This window comes from Toxoplasma gondii, chromosome Ib, assembly GCF_000006565.2.
Source record: "Toxoplasma gondii ME49 chromosome Ib, whole genome shotgun sequence".
Lineage (NCBI taxonomy): Eukaryota > Apicomplexa > Conoidasida > Eucoccidiorida > Sarcocystidae > Toxoplasma > Toxoplasma gondii.
The window spans coordinates 47,036-61,599 of NC_031468.1; the positions used below are offsets into that span (position 1 = coordinate 47,036).

General features: G+C 50.1%; 2 protein-coding genes across 2 annotated transcripts; one reads left to right on the forward strand and one right to left on the reverse strand.

Annotated features, from left to right (window-relative positions):
- Positions 1 to 473: 473 nt before the first annotated feature.
- On the reverse strand, positions 474 to 1,635 carry TGME49_207420 (hypothetical protein). The gene is made up of 2 exons (XM_002369515.2): positions 968 to 1,635; positions 474 to 770 (listed from the first exon to the last, which is right to left on the reverse strand). Exons 1-2 carry the CDS (start codon positions 1,287 to 1,289, stop codon positions 577 to 579), a joined length of 516 nt encoding a protein of 171 aa, XP_002369556.2. The 5' UTR covers positions 1,290 to 1,635; the 3' UTR covers positions 474 to 576.
- A 381-nt stretch (positions 1,636 to 2,016) lies between these two features.
- Positions 2,017 to 13,592, forward strand: TGME49_207430 (ATP-dependent RNA helicase DDX1, putative). The gene is made up of 20 exons (XM_002369516.2): positions 2,017 to 2,346; positions 2,880 to 3,015; positions 3,809 to 3,948; positions 4,440 to 4,567; positions 4,910 to 5,099; positions 5,675 to 5,867; positions 6,496 to 6,581; positions 6,989 to 7,128; positions 7,684 to 7,876; positions 8,179 to 8,310; positions 8,943 to 9,066; positions 9,627 to 9,715; positions 10,142 to 10,210; positions 10,777 to 10,910; positions 11,263 to 11,320; positions 11,509 to 11,551; positions 11,803 to 11,865; positions 12,197 to 12,241; positions 12,984 to 13,126; positions 13,491 to 13,592. Exons 1-20 carry the CDS (start codon positions 2,233 to 2,235, stop codon positions 13,575 to 13,577), a joined length of 2,307 nt encoding a protein of 768 aa, XP_002369557.1. The 5' UTR covers positions 2,017 to 2,232; the 3' UTR covers positions 13,578 to 13,592.
- Positions 13,593 to 14,564: the final 972 nt, after the last annotated feature.

Below are 14,564 nucleotides of genomic sequence, written 5' to 3' on the forward strand. Positions count from 1 at the left end.
AAACAGCGTTTTAACATTTGTACACAGGCTGCGTTTTCCGCTTTGCTTTTTTTAAGAGGCATCTGCCCGCGCGCCCGGACACATCGCAGCAGAAATCCGTGAAATTGCGGAAGCAATTGACGGCGGATCTGCTAGAGTTTGTCACTGGCAAATTTCGTGTACCAAGATGTTCACCCTAGCATATCCACATTTCCAAGGACGCGACAAGCGCTTGGGATAGAAACGCAGTAGGCAGACGGCACTTGCGTAAGCCTACCGGCCTAACTGGTGCACTGTGTAGAAGCTGTGTATCCTCCGGCAGCAGAGGTCGCACGGCATGTGCAACAACGAGGAATCAACAACGGAGGTTGACTCACACAGTCGTGGAGTATGGACTGCTGCACCGACTACCCCTGTTTGTCTAGCGCTCTTCCGCTACGTCCACGCGAGAGGAAAGGGAGAAGACACAGAGGAGACAAAAGCCCCCGGAGACTTTCGGAAAATGCGTTTCACAGGTCAACCACAGCTGATCCAACATCGTACACAAACAAGAGGAAAATGAGATTGATATAGAAAAAACGGTGATTAATAGATCCTTCAGAGTACGGCGTTGCCCGGTAAAAGTGCAGTGGAGTTTCTGGGTAGGCGTTGTGCGGCTCTTCCGCGCCTTTTCCGTTCGTCGCTGGTGAGGAGCCTTGACCAGAAGTCGATGTGAAAGAACGCGAAAAAGTTGGAAACGCGAGACAGCCCTGAAAGTCGCAGGAGCGCCGCACACTGCGCGCACTCTCTCCCTGCATCGAAAAGGAAAGTCACACAAACTTTACCGTTCGAATATGGATACAGATGCATGCACATATGGCAGAAGAGATCACATGCCACCGACACTGTAGTCCACAGTGGTCGTGATGCGCGGTTCTCATCAAAACTGCATCTCAAAAACATCCTTTTGCTCGAGTCGATCGTCCGTCTTTGCGGGCAGAAGGCTCACCTGGATCGGCCTCAACGACGTGGAAGAGAGAATATTGCTTGATACCTTTGAAAAAGGCGAGTTCAACGCCGAGCTCGCGTTGAAAAACCGGTTTAAGCCACCCTGCACGGAAAATGCGCGAGTCTGCTGGCCCAGAAAACGAGGTGTACATACACCCCGAGTGAGGTAGTGGAGGAGCGCCATTTCGGGAGGACTCGAGGAATTTCTCGTCAGAGAAGGCGTAAACGTACAGAAAATGTGTGGATGAAAGAGAGACGTTGTTTTCTCTCCTCGAAAGACGAACATACACGTACGTTCCCGAGTTGGTCCCAGAGAAAAGCATGCAGCTTCCACTGTATAGGCTCACCGGCGCCGCACGAAGTCAGGAAATCGAGAGGCGGCCACGCCAACGAAGGCGAACCCCGGCGGTGGATCGGAGAAAACAGCGCGGAAGCAAAATGCAAGGTTCAAATAGAGAGAAAAACACAGAGAAAATCCGGGGAAAACTTCAGAGAGCACCCGAGACCGAAGCAGAAGCGAACCACACGATGGCGGGGGTGTCTCTTCCCTGCGAAGGCGGGGATCAGCGTCAGAGAAGTTATGCTTTGACTCCTTTTCGAAAATGTCGACTTCTTTCTCTTGCTTCACGCGGACAAGCAAAAGAGGGACTCCGTGAAAATCGTTGCTCTACCGGAACAAGGAAGAGTCCGACGGCCTCCCGCGCCTTTTTCTGGATGTGCATGCGACAGCCAGGCAAGAGGCACAAGAGCGACGCGCGGCGGTTAAACCGTGACAAAAAAGCCTTTTCCAACAGAGAGCTCCGACAGGGTAAGGAAAGAAGAGAATTGTGGAGAAAGAGAAGAGCTCCTGAGCAAAGCATGGCTCTCTTTCTTGCCTTTCCTTCCGGCAAGTCTCCACCGGGTCTCCTCTCCTCGAGTGTGCCTGTGCTCAACAGCGTTTCTGTTTCTACGGTTACTTCACAGTAGCAGAAAGGAGAGACAGGGAAATCTTTTCTCCGTTTTGCCGCGACACACAACTTTTCCTCTCCTTTTCCCAACGCTGGTGTCTCCTGTACCTCTCTTCACCCGCCCCTCTTCCTCGTCGTGGTCACCTGTCTCCGCCGTCTCGCTTCTTTTCCTTATACGGTCTACTCTCTCTTTGTTATCTTTTCTTCCAGCTGTCTTTTCCTTCACTTATTTCCAACTTATTTGCAGTATCGCTCACAATATACAGCTGCTGCATTAGCTTTTTTCGCCGTTTCGATCCTTCTCACTACTCTTTCAAGAATGTCCGCCTTCGAGGAACTCGGCGTCTGCCCAGAAATCATCAAAGCTGTTGAGGAAGATGACTGGCTTCTGCCTACGCCCATCCAAGCGGAGTCTATCCCCTTAATTCTTGGAGTGAGCTTCATTCTCGGCTTTTCTCTCTTGTTTCTCTCCTTTTCCTTCTCAATCTTATCTTTCTCCCTTCTACTTTCCCCGTCCATTTCTTCTCTCTCTTGCTGTTCAACGGCGCCTCTCCTTGATTCGTCAGTTTCTCGTCGCTGCTTGTCTCTTCGCCTGTCTCCGCGCTGTCTTCTGCTCCGGTCCTCTCTGTGGTTTGCTTCTTTCTTTCATCCTCGTCTCTCTGTGCTTCTCTCTGAAAACGAATTATTTTATGCTTGTCCATTTTTGACTAATTATATTCTTCTTCAGTCTTCTCTCAAGAATACCGGCTCTCTCCCTCAACTCGCTTCCACCGCTGCATGCCTTCTCGCCTTCACGCGTTCTCCTCTTCTCTGCTGCTTCCTCTTTTCTCCTCGAGTCTCTTCTGCTGTCTTCCTTCCTTCTGTGCTCTGTGATTGTCGTAACTTCCTTCCTCTCTCTTCCCTGCTCGTCCTCTCTTCTCTTTTCTGCATCTTCCTCGTCCCTGTCTGCGTCTTTCTTCTGCAAAGGGAGGAGATGTCTGCGCAGCGGCAGAGACAGGCAGCGGCAAGACGGGCGCCTTCGGCCTCCCTGCGCTGCAGATCGTCCACGAGAGTCTCCGCGCGGCGGCGCAGGCGGCCGTAGTCTCGATGAAACCTAATCAAGGTAATGCACTCACATGTTTCCCCGTCGTTCATCGAACAGATCCAAACGACGAAAAGACAAACTGTGTCGACGCAGTCGTGCCTGCGGTACGCTAAGCACGCATGCGCACATCCAAAATACACAGACACACATATACACCTACGTACATACATATATACGTATATATATATATAAATATATATATATATATATATACATATATACATATATATAAACGTAAATTTGTGTGTATATGTATATGTGCATGTATCTGTGCATGCAATTTAGATATGTAAAAGTGTATGTCTGTGTGCGCAAGGAGATGTTTAATTTGAGAAGAGGTTTTTGCATGCCTGCTCGCCTGTTTCACGTGAACTCCGTATGCAGTGCTGTCTACTCGAGGTGATGTATTTAGTTGACTTTCTACAGGCAGGGGTGTGTTGTGTAGAGAGACGCATATCTCCGTCCTGTCGCCTCCTCAGCACAGCCGCATCTTCGGACGACTTGGCCTCCTTGCAAAGGACGCACCGAAGTTCCTTTTCTCTCCCTCCTAGTCATCGCAAGAATGTGTCTACACATGTCTAGAAATGCGAACGGAGAGAGAAGAGGATTTTTGCGAATACTGCTCTCGATCCGGTTGCGTTTCTCCTGCATCTGCGTCTCTCCCGTATTTTGGTGTGAACCGTCGAGGCACCTGTTGTCTTCTGTGGAGAGAGGGATGCGGGATCCGTTGAAAGAACGGCTCGAGAATTTCTTGGAGACCGTTCCGTTTCCACTTCGCTGTTCCGACTTGTTCGTCTTGTCTCATTTCCAGCGTCGCGCGGATGTACGTTGGACGAGGCAGCGAGAGACTTGCAGATCTGCCTCGGCGACGGCGAGAGATGCAGCTGCGCGGATTCGCGCGGCTGGCGAGGCGTCCGCGGCACCGCGCCTGTGCTGGCGGGCAAGTACATGGTACGCACAGCCAGCCGAGTCCGGCCAGACAAGAAGGGGAGACAGAGACAGGAGAGAAGAGAGGAGAAACGCTGAGGGGATCGAAAGAGGAAAGTTGAAAGAGACAAGAAGCGCCGAGGGAGGGAGGGCAAAGAAGACGAGAGGAAGCAAATCGGCGCAGAGGGTTTCGTGGGGAAAGGCGAGAAGAAGAGAGAACACACCCGATTTCTTGAGCTTTCACCTTTTCCACTTTTTACTTCAGTCGCGCCTCTCAACGCCTGTGCTTTAGCGCATCATCAGTTATCTCGACTTCTTCTCTTCATCCATTCCACCCTGTTTGGGTCTCATTCGTGAACGCCCTTTTCACATGTCAACTTTTTTTCACCTCTTCACTTTCTTTTCTTTTTGTCAACTCCCTTATCGATTTGTTTTTGTCATTTCCCCCCATGGCCGCTGTGTTTCTGTTCATTTCCGGGTGTTGCGGATTCTCTGTTTTTCCTCGCGCCCCGCAGTACGAAGTCGAGATCCTCAGCCCCGGCCTAGTTCGCGTCGGGTGGGGAACGCGCCTAGGAAAACTTGAAATTGGCAAAGACGAAAACTCCTTCGGATACGGCGGCACAGGAAAGAAAAGCTGGAATGGGTGAGCGCTTAAAAACATGCTTTTGTAGTTCTGAAAAAGTGCATGTCCTGTTCATCTCTAAGCCTCTTTTGTGTCTCCGGCTGAATGCAAAAAAGGGCAAGCCTTGCTTCGTCAGAACCTTTCTTCCTCTTTTCACCGGACCGATGTGTGCTTCGCGCGACTGTTGTTCTTCTTCCTCTCCGTGTTTCTTTCTTTTTACCCCTCTGTTTCTTTCGTTTCTCTTCTTCTCTGCTTCCTCTCCGTGTATCCTCCTCCTCCTCCTCGCTTTGTCTCTCTTGTTCTCCTTCTCCCCTTGTTCTTTTCCTCTCGATTCTTACTTGTGCATCCCTTTTTCCGCCTTAGACGCTTCGAGGACTACGGCGTCCAGTTCGGGGCAGGCGACGTTGTGGGATGTCTCCTCGACCGGTCGAACCCAGACAGAGGAACTGTCTCCTTCGCAGTCAACGGGCGCTTGTTGGGCGAGGCCTTCGTCCTCCCTCCCGCCCTCCGCAACTCTGCGCTTCTCCCGGCCATCTGCGGCAAAGACTTCGACGTAGGTGGACCACGCATATCTTCGATTCTCACGTATTCACATAATCGCATGCTCCTACATCTATTCATATATACACCATATAGGGCTTCAGACAAATACATAAATGCATTTGCATACACCCACACCGAATCAATGAATACATATATATATATATATATGTATATTGTAAGTACAAATGTTCACACGAATATAAATGTACATTTCTATGCGTGTGTATAGGTCCGTTATCTATAGATGTATATATGTAAATGTTTTTTATCATTGCGTGTGTGTGCATAGGCCAAGTATTCATACGTGCATGCATACATACGTACATCTACTACGATTGTATATGTCTGTTGTATAGGGGGGATGGCATGTGACAAAGCGGGCGTAGATTTGGTTTCGACCGACTGAGGTTTCCGTTTTTTCGACGGGTGTCTTTCTCCATCTTCGTTTCTCTCTGCTTTGTTCTTCGTCCCGCTTTTGAAAGCCTGGAGGCGAGTGCGTGTGTGCCACTGCGTCTGTTCGCATCTATTCTCCTTTGCCTTTTGTATTTCTCCGTTTTCGCTTTTTTTCCTTTCTCCCCCTTTTAGGCGCGCTGTCGGTTCGCGAGACTCGAGTTCCCCGTGGAGGGATTTGCTCCAGTCGCCAACTTGAAGGCATGCGACGACGCTCGCTGCCTGGCAGGAGAGACACCCGGCAAATCCAGTTCAGGAGTCCAGTGCCTGATTTTGGAGCCCACGCGGGACCTCGCTCTCCAAACATTCAACTGCTTAAAAAAAATCGGTAAAAGACGTCTCACACACTGGGATAAAAGTATTCGTGTCTACTATGCGCGTCACTGTATATGTCTGTATACATGCATGCATATGCGTCTATATATTTATATGTATATAGTGCGTTTCTTTCTACGTAGAAGTGTATGCATTTCTCTGTGTATCCATCTATCTGCGCACAAGGTTACCTATGCGGATGCATATGTATGCATTTGGTGTGTAGAGGTATCCGAATCTGCGTAGGATTCCATTCGCGACAGGTACTGGGGAGAGGAATCCGGAGAGCAACTGGTGCATGCATGCGTACGTGTGAAAATGCGTACAAGCGTGCCATTGCTTGCGCTCATCTGCACTTGCGGGAGCTTGATGTGTGTGTACGCTCGCAGCTTTTGAAATACACACATATCCATATATATATATATATATGTAGATAGATAGATATAGATATACAGACGTACTTCCATATATATATATATATATATACATATATGTGCATATATATGTATATGCGTATGCATTTGTGTATATATGTACAGATATATGTATGTATAAGTTATTACGTTTGTGAATATTCGTTAATGTGTGCATTTCGTTCTGTCACGCTTTCGCAGTCTGTGTGCCTTTGCTGCTGGCCTCAGGGAGGTACTTGGAGGCTCCGTCCATTCGCGTCGCTCTTTGCTGCGGCGGAGACGAGAGAGAACAGAGAGGAGAAATGGCAAAGGGTGTAGGCAGAGGACTTCTTTTTCCTTTTTCGGGGGGCTCGCCACTGTGCTTCAGTTCACTGAAAAAAATGACAGCTCGAGGGCGTCCTTCTCGCTTTCGGGTCTGCGCTCGCGTCTCCGTCCACTCAGTCTTTGTCGAAAGGAAGTGAAATGTCGAGAGAAGAACGTCTGGGAGGTCTCTTCCGAGGAAAGTCTGTAGACGCTCGAAAACGCTCCCACAGACTGTCTTGTGCGAGCAGTGAAGCGACGACAGAAGGACATCTCCCTTCTCAAGTGCAGCTGAGTCTTTCGTGCGTTTTGACGGACCCTACGAAGAGGAGCAAAGAGGGAAGAACTGAAAGGAAGGTTGTCTCCAAGTGGAGAAGAAAGAGGTGAACGAAAAGCCACTGGATTTGTCTTTTTTTTTCAGCCACACATTGTCGTCGGGACTTTGCAGAAGGTCAGCTCTTGCATTCACCGAGGCGTCCTGTCTGTGAAGTCTTTGAAGCTTCTCATTCTCGACGAGGCAGACGAACTTGTCAAGTTCGACGCACTCAGCGAAATCCTCAAGTGAGGCCGTCTCCAATTTCCAAGTCTCCAGTTCCTCCCTTGGCCAGCCTGTTTGTCTCGTCGAGTTCCTCTTCACTCTTTCATTCTTGTTGATCAGGATACTTTTCTGGGGTGACCGAGAGTCTCGGAGGCGGTGACACCCTTTCTTCTCTCCCTTCAGCTGCCTCCGGAGCTCCGCATTTTCTTCACTCCCCGCCGTGTCTCGTTGTCTCCCAATATGCCCTTCTTGTGCTTCACACGTCTATACACATGACCATATACATATACGTATATATATGTATATGTATATATATATGTATATATATATATATATATGTATATATATATGCATGTGTGCACAAGTACATATTTGCATATACATAACTTGATATATATATATATATATGTATGCATACGTATATACGTTTGTGTGTCTGCATCTGAATACTTCGATCAATAAGGATGACCGCTTTGTGTCGAAACGGCCCCAGCGAGTCGATCCGAAGTGCGTATGCTTTTTTTTTTCTGTTCGCGTCCTGCACACGGTAAGAAGACGAGGGTCTGCTGTTTCTGCAGAATAAAGAGAGCAGCGAGTGTGGGGACTTCGCGCCGCATGCAAGTTTCTCTCTTCTCCGCCACGCTTCACACAGACGACGTACGCCGCGCGGTCGAGGCTCTGACAGAAAGACCTACTTGGGTCGACTTGAAAGGAAAAGTGACAATCCCCGACACTGTCCATGCCCTCATCTGCCCCGTATTTGCCCATGAGGTACGCGTCTCTACTGATTCTCGTCCTTTTCCTCTCTGCTGGCTTCTTCGCTCTTGCTTTTTCTCTCCTCCCGCGTTGGTTCTCCTCTTCTGTGCCCTCTTCCTCGCCTTCGTCGCGTCTCCTGTTGTCAACATTTCCTCAAATTTTCTTCGTTTTCCCTTGCACGTTTTCTGTCTGCCGGTGTTGTCCTGCTTTCCTCTCTCTCGCCTTCGTGGTTTTCGCCTTTCCATTTTCTCACCGTTCTTTTGTTCCATGGTCTCTCTCTCTCCGCTTCCGTCCGCTTTTTCTTAATTTCTCCGCAGGGGATGCCGTTCAAGTCTGCGAGTTTGGGCCGCGTGGAACCCAAAACGGACGGCATCCACGCCCCGTCGGCGACGCTACCTCGACATAGTGAACAGTTTGCTTCCCAGAGAGTCAAAGAAATCAAACCGCATGTGAGTAGTTCAGCGAAAGCAACCTTTCGTCTTCTGTCTCCTCTTTGTAAAATGCCTCTTTCCTTCCTCCTACCTCTTCTGTCTCTCCCACTCCTTCTTCTTCTTCTCCTTCTTCTCTCTCTTCTTTCTCTTCTTCTCTCTCTTCTTCTCCTCTTTCTTCTTCGCCTCCGTTTGCTTCTCCTTTTGTCGCTTCTCCTTCGTCGCTTTTTCCTTCTGTGCGTCTTCTCCCGATTCATATTCTTGCGTGTGTTTCGAACCAGAGAGAGGTCGAGCGGCTTTCGCGCGTCTTCTCGAATATGTTCAGCTCTTGGGCGCGGCGAGTGCCCTCTGTTCTTGAAAAGGCGAAGGAGCGAGGAGGAAGAGGGGGATCGCAGGAGACAAAGAGAGACGGAACGAGACACAATGAGAAAGCACGGGTCTTGCGGAGAGCGTCGACGCTCGAGGCGAGGACGCGAAGGACATCAGAGACAGGCGATGATTTTAGCAGGCAAAGCGTGGACTTCCCGGGGGCTGTTTAGGGTGTAGAGTTTTGCGTAGCCTGCGTCCAAAGTTGTTAATTTCAAGATTTATTTTCTGTCGCCGTTTCAGAAGACGGTGATGCCGCTTCCTGTCTGTTTTTTCTTTCTGACCAGCTCGTCGTCGCCTTGGCAGATGCATTCAAGATGGAAACTTGCCTCGTGTTTTGCCGGACGAACTTGGACTGCGACAACCTCGAACTCTTCCTGACCAGCTGTGGAGGCGGTCGCAAGTTCGTCGGTGAGAAACGGACGCCGCAAACCCAAACGTGCACGAGTATTTAAGAGGGAGGAAGGAACGGTCAAAGGAGAGAGACACAGAGCAGGAAGTGGTGAAGATCGAAGAAGACAAGTGGAGGAGCAAGAGGATTCAGGGGGGAGGCCGAGGAGGCGAAAGCGAGGAGTCACGGAGACGAAAAGGAAGAAGACAGACAGCTCCTTCCCCCTAACGGCTTCCGTGGGAAACTTGGAATTCGCATGTCTGACAGTTATTCCCCTCTTTACGGTTTAGACGTTCCTGGAAATCTTCATTCGCCGCCGGTGCGACTCCTCCTATCTGTTAGCTCGCTGCGTGCTCGTCAGGACAGACCTGAAGTGAGGGGAAGGAGAAAAGAAGCAGAGGGGAGAGAACAGGAGAACAGATGTGGAGGCCGAGCAGCGAGGTCGAGGAGAAGGAACAGGTTCTTCGCTCGATGTCCTGTAGGGGCAGAAAAGGCGAAGCGTGTGTCGCGAAGAAAACAGAAAGCTGAGCGACATTGAACGCACTAATGTCGAATGCATTTCACTTTGTTTTCGATTCAGGAAAGGCAGAGTCAGGCAAGGAGAACCCCTACTCCTGCGTCGTCTTGGCGGGAATGAGAAGTCAAGAGGAGAGAAATCGAAACCTCGCGGTAGGCAGAGGGGAAACGCGGTGGAAGGACCTGCATGCCCTTCCACAGTTTCAAAAGCAAAGCGAGAAGAGCAGACGCAGGCACACGTGGAAGACCGGGCGCGACAGAGACAGAGAAAGGGAGAAGACCACAGAGAGAGACAAGGTGAAGAGAAAGAGAAGAGAGAGGATGCATATATATATATATATAGAGAGAGAGAGAAAGAGACACACACACACAGAGAGAGAAAGTGAAGGAGAGGGGGGGAGAGAGGGAGACGCAGAGAGGTAGCAAGAAAGAAGAAGAAAGGGAGTCTAACGAGAAAGAGAAAGAGAGGTCCCGAGAGACGTAAACGGCGGGAGGGTGCCCGATCACTCGCCACCAATCTTTGGGGTGTGTCTTCCAGAGTGCATTCTCGACTTCTTCTGTGTTTGTTTCTTTTTGCAGCATTTCAAAGCTGGAGATGTCCGCTTTCTCGTCTGCACGGACGTTGCAGCGCGCGGCATTGACATCCACGTAAGACTGAGTTCTGGAAAAAGGATATTTTCTCTTTTCGCTCCGCTCTTTCATCGTCTCAATTCCCCTGCAGAAGCCCCCCCCCCCCACATCGTGACCGCCCTCTCCAGGTCTTTTCCGCGCCTCCAAACGCTCCATATGCATGCTCACATGGGCATCGAGCTGTGTATCTGCCTTCGTACTTAACAGACATGCACATATCTATATCTGTTTTTATCTATCTATCTATCTATATATATATATATATATCTATGTATATATACCAATGTATATATACCAATGTATATATATCTATGTATATACATCTATGTATATATATCTATGTATATATACCATTGTATATATATCAATGTATATATATCTATATATATATTTATAGATGCGTGCATGTGTGCTTTCTATTTACCTGCGCGGTGGAATGAATGTCGGCGTAGCAGTGCAGTGCTTTGCAGGAACATGGACGCGTACATTCATGAGAGAGAGCCGTCTCGTCAAACAAACGCATGTGTAGAAAGGCAAATGTCTTTGGATCTGATCGTTTGAGCTGGAGCGAAACGCGTTTTCAGGAATTGCCGTTCTTGATCATGACGACTCTGCCAGACGACCCAGACCTTTTCTTTCACCGAGTGGGGCGCGTCGGACGCGCAGATCGAATGGGTCTGGCGATTTGCCTGGCTGCGACCTCGCCGGAACAAATGTGGTAACAACGAAGCTCGAGCCTGGAAGGCGAGAATGAGGAGAAAGAGGAAAGGGAAGAGAAGGCGAGAACGAGAAGAAAGAGGGAAGGGGAGAGAAGGCGAGAACGAGGAGAAAGAGGAAAGGGAAGAGAAGGCGAGAACGAGGAGAAAGAGGGAAGGGGAGAGAAGGCGAGAACGAGGAGAAAGAGGAAAGGGGAAGAAGAAGGCTCACCAGGAACTGAAAAGAATGGAGAGAAGGATGGTTCTTGAGAGAAAAGAGCACACGACACAGAACGGTTAGGAGGCAGCGTTTGCGGCTTGGAAGAGACCAGGAAACGACCTCTCTTGCCTTTGTTTCCCTTTGGTTTTATTTAGGTTTCACCGATGTGCAAATCGCGGTCAAGGGTGCCGCAACACACGCCTGGTGAAGGAGGTGAGAGAGACGAAGATGCCGTCTGTAAAGAATTGCGAGAGGGATGGAGTCGTCTTTTTTTTCTTTTTCCGTTCCGAAGAAGACACCGTTTGTCAGCTCCCCATTTGCCTTTGTTTCTAGGTTTTTCTCGTTCATTTCGTTCTCCTGTTTGGGCTTTTCCCCCATTTTTCTTATTCTCTTCTGTCCAGGGAGGCTGCACAATCTGGTACGACGAAACGGCGTGCCTGAAAGGTGAGTTCTGCTGCGCCTCTGAGTCATGCCACTTTGCTTTTCTTCCCTCAGCCCTCGCTTCGTCTTTTTTTTCTGTTTTTCTGTCTCCTTTCTCCCCTTCCTTCTTCTCATCTTTCGCTAGGGCGGGGGAGTGCATCTCTTCGCTTAGGAAAGACGCGAGCAGTGTCCTCGGTGATATCTGTCGCCTCCTCTCTGTTGATCCTGAGTGGAACTTTCGCACTGTTTCCTCATTGTTCTTCGTTTTTTCGCAGCCATCGAAGACCGCGTCGGCGGACCGCTTCCACGGATGGACGCTGGCAATTTCTCCTGTCCCGGTGAGGCGTCCTGTCTCTTCATTCGTTTCGTTTTTCGTCATCGTTTTTGTCTTTATTCCGTTTTTTCTCACGTCTTCCTCTCTCGCTCCGCGCGCTCTTCTCCCTGACTTTCTCGCTCTTTTTTTCCTGTGTCTTCTTTTTCTTATTCCCTTCGGTGTTCTCCTGCTCTCGACCTGCGCCTCCTGTCGCTCATCTTCGGCCGCGGTTATCTCGTCAGTCGCGTTGGCACCACTCGTTCTTCTCTTCGTTGGCGTAGCCGTGCCTCTCCTGACGGTGGCGCGCGTTCCGAGCTTTCTCTCTGCAGCGGTGTTCCTCTGCTGCGTTCGTGCAGGGATTGTGGACCCTCTGGGCGTCCTGGGAGACTCGGCAGGCGACAGTGAGCAACCAGAACTCTGGGAGGGGAGCGGCAAACCAAGGGGGGAGCGCCGCAGTGAAAACCGCGTAGGCTGTAGAGACAGCCGATGGGGAGAGGGCGCGAGAGACTCCAGCGGAGTCGAGATCTAGAAAGAAAAAAGAGCAGACGGAACACTCTGGAAAGAAGAAAGCGTGCACTGGCGAAAGCGAGTAACCGCCCGTGAAGGTCACACAGGAAACGAAGCTCTCACACAAATAGAGTAAAAGGAGAGAGAGAGAGGCAGAAAAGGCAGAGCGCATCCTTTTGAAGGGCGAAACAAAGCGAAGACGAGAGTGACGGGAAGAACGCGAGAGAGAAGAGACACCCTGCAGAGGCCCAGCCTCTTCGGGTGTCACCTGTCTCCCTTGTTCCGCCATTTCCATTTCCTTGTTCTTCTTCTGTGCTTCTTGTGCCTTCTCTCCCTCGTCCTTTTCGTGTATTCACTCGCAACAGAGTGGCGGCTCTGGTTTCTCCTTTCCTCTGCCCCAGATCGTCCCTGTCCGTTTTTCTCTCGTTCGCGAGTCTTTCTCCTTTCGTCTCTCTTCTTTGTCTCCTTCCTTCTCTCCTTCGGCCTATCTCCCGTTGTCTCCTTCCATCTTTCACTTCGCCTTCTTTTCTGCGTTTCTCTCTCGCCCTCTGCTGCGACCCCCAGCGAAGCTGAGTTTCAAGCGCTCTGCGTTCAGGTCCTTGATTTTTTTTATTTAATTTTTCAATATTTCCCCAGACATTCGAAAAAGGCGGCCCGGCGCTTCGAGCGAGACGGGCGAAGGCGCGACGCGCCGCGACGCCGCAGGAGCGCCTGGTCCTGTGGTATACGGCAAAGCGCGAAATGATCAAAACCTTCTTTCGACAATGAAACATCTGCAGGTGAGCTTTCCTCACTTTTGCTATCCTTGTCCTTTCCTTCCGGCTCTCCATTCCGTTCTCCTTGCCGGTCTCGTTCACGTTCTTTTTTCTTGTATTTCTCTCTATCCTCCGTCTTGTGCCTCTCCGTTTCTTCTTCCTCTCTTCTGAAAGCTTTTCTTCTTTAGACGTTTCTTCTGACGATCTGCATACGGCGTTGCGGATCTGCATAGACGCGAAGAGTCGACTGGACGCCAGCGTGTGGGGTGTCTCCTTTATTCTTTCTTTTTAGATTCCTTCTCCCTTCCACTGCACTTCGGCTTTGTGTTCCCGTTCCTGTTCTCCCTTCTTTACTTTTATTTTCGTCCGCCTTTGCTTTCGCGCTCAGGAAATTTCGGGTGCGGTGAGCGAGCTGGAGATTTTGGAGAGAGAAATGCAGAAACAGTTTGTCACTCTCGCAGCTCGAGGCATCTGATCCGTTTTTTTCGTTTTCCTCGCCTTCGTTCTGTGGCTGTCTCCCTTTCATCTGCTTCGTGCTTCTTCTCTCGTTTTTCTTCCTTTTCGCTGCGCTGTCTCTTGCCCCGGCGTGTCTTTTCGCGACTTTTAAAGACTCTCGGAGAATCGTTTTTCCGTGATTCAACGACGTTTCCTGGGAGGAGGCCTCCAGCGTTTCTGCGAGTTCGCAAAGAAGCGACTCGGCTGTTGACGCCGCTCCACCGCATCGCTGCGAGAAGACTGCGGATGAACTCTGACAAAACACTGCCAGAGAAAAACGAGTTTTCTCTGAATTGCTCACCACACCCAGAAGCTGTGTGATCAGCGTAGCGCAGAACACAGGCCTCGCTCGAGCCATGAAAGTTGAAGAGAAAAAACTCCACGTCGTTTTAGGACGCCGGAGACGGCCTTTGAGGAAGGGTGTCAAGAACGAAAGTCTCAATTTTCAAGTTCGACGAGAGCACCGCCACTTGTGCAGAAATGCGCCAAGGGCGACCGTAAAAAAAGTAGTGGAACTCTCCGTCACCGTTTCTCCCTCGTTATTGGCGTCTGAGAACGACGCTCGACATGTTAGGACAGTCTTCTCGAACTCCCGAGAAAAGTCGGAAATTCGCTCTCGACACGAAAGAAGCTGCGAAAACTTTCTGTGGCACCCCGGACAGCCATACACACTCGACGCCCCTTCGTCTCTCAAGAGGGCAAAACGACGCAGTCCCCTTGCGGTGAAAGCGAGAGACGAACGATCCTGCCGTCACATCCCTTCGGAGAAAAGAAGATATTCCACGTGTCTCTCGAAACCTCACTGCTCAGATCCCAGTTCGTCTGCTCCACCGGAGATACCGTCGTTATCAAGTCTGCACTGTTCGCGGACTGCAGGCAGATCTATCGTGTCGTCAAAGTGACTTTTATGAGAGAACAGCTGAGATAGACACACCGTTCGCACCTCTGGTCGAAAAGCAAGCTTTTC

Excerpts from the sequence above, each read along its gene's own strand:
- TGME49_207420 (XM_002369515.2), bottom strand. The coding sequence starts at position 1,289 with ATGCTTTTCTCTGGGACCAACTCGGGAACGTACGTGTATGTTCGTCTT. Across the intron at positions 771-967 it reads CGTCGTTGAGGCCGATCCAG|GGAGAGAGTGCGCGCAGTGT; the intron begins GTGAGCCTTCTG and ends TTTTCGATGCAG.
- TGME49_207430 (XM_002369516.2), top strand. The coding sequence starts at position 2,233 with ATGTCCGCCTTCGAGGAACTCGGCGTCTGCCCAGAAATCATCAAAGCT. Across the intron at positions 9,716-10,141 it reads AGAGAAATCGAAACCTCGCG|CATTTCAAAGCTGGAGATGT; the intron begins GTAGGCAGAGGG and ends TTCTTTTTGCAG. Across the intron at positions 12,242-12,983 it reads GGGAGACTCGGCAGGCGACA|ACATTCGAAAAAGGCGGCCC; the intron begins GTGAGCAACCAG and ends ATATTTCCCCAG.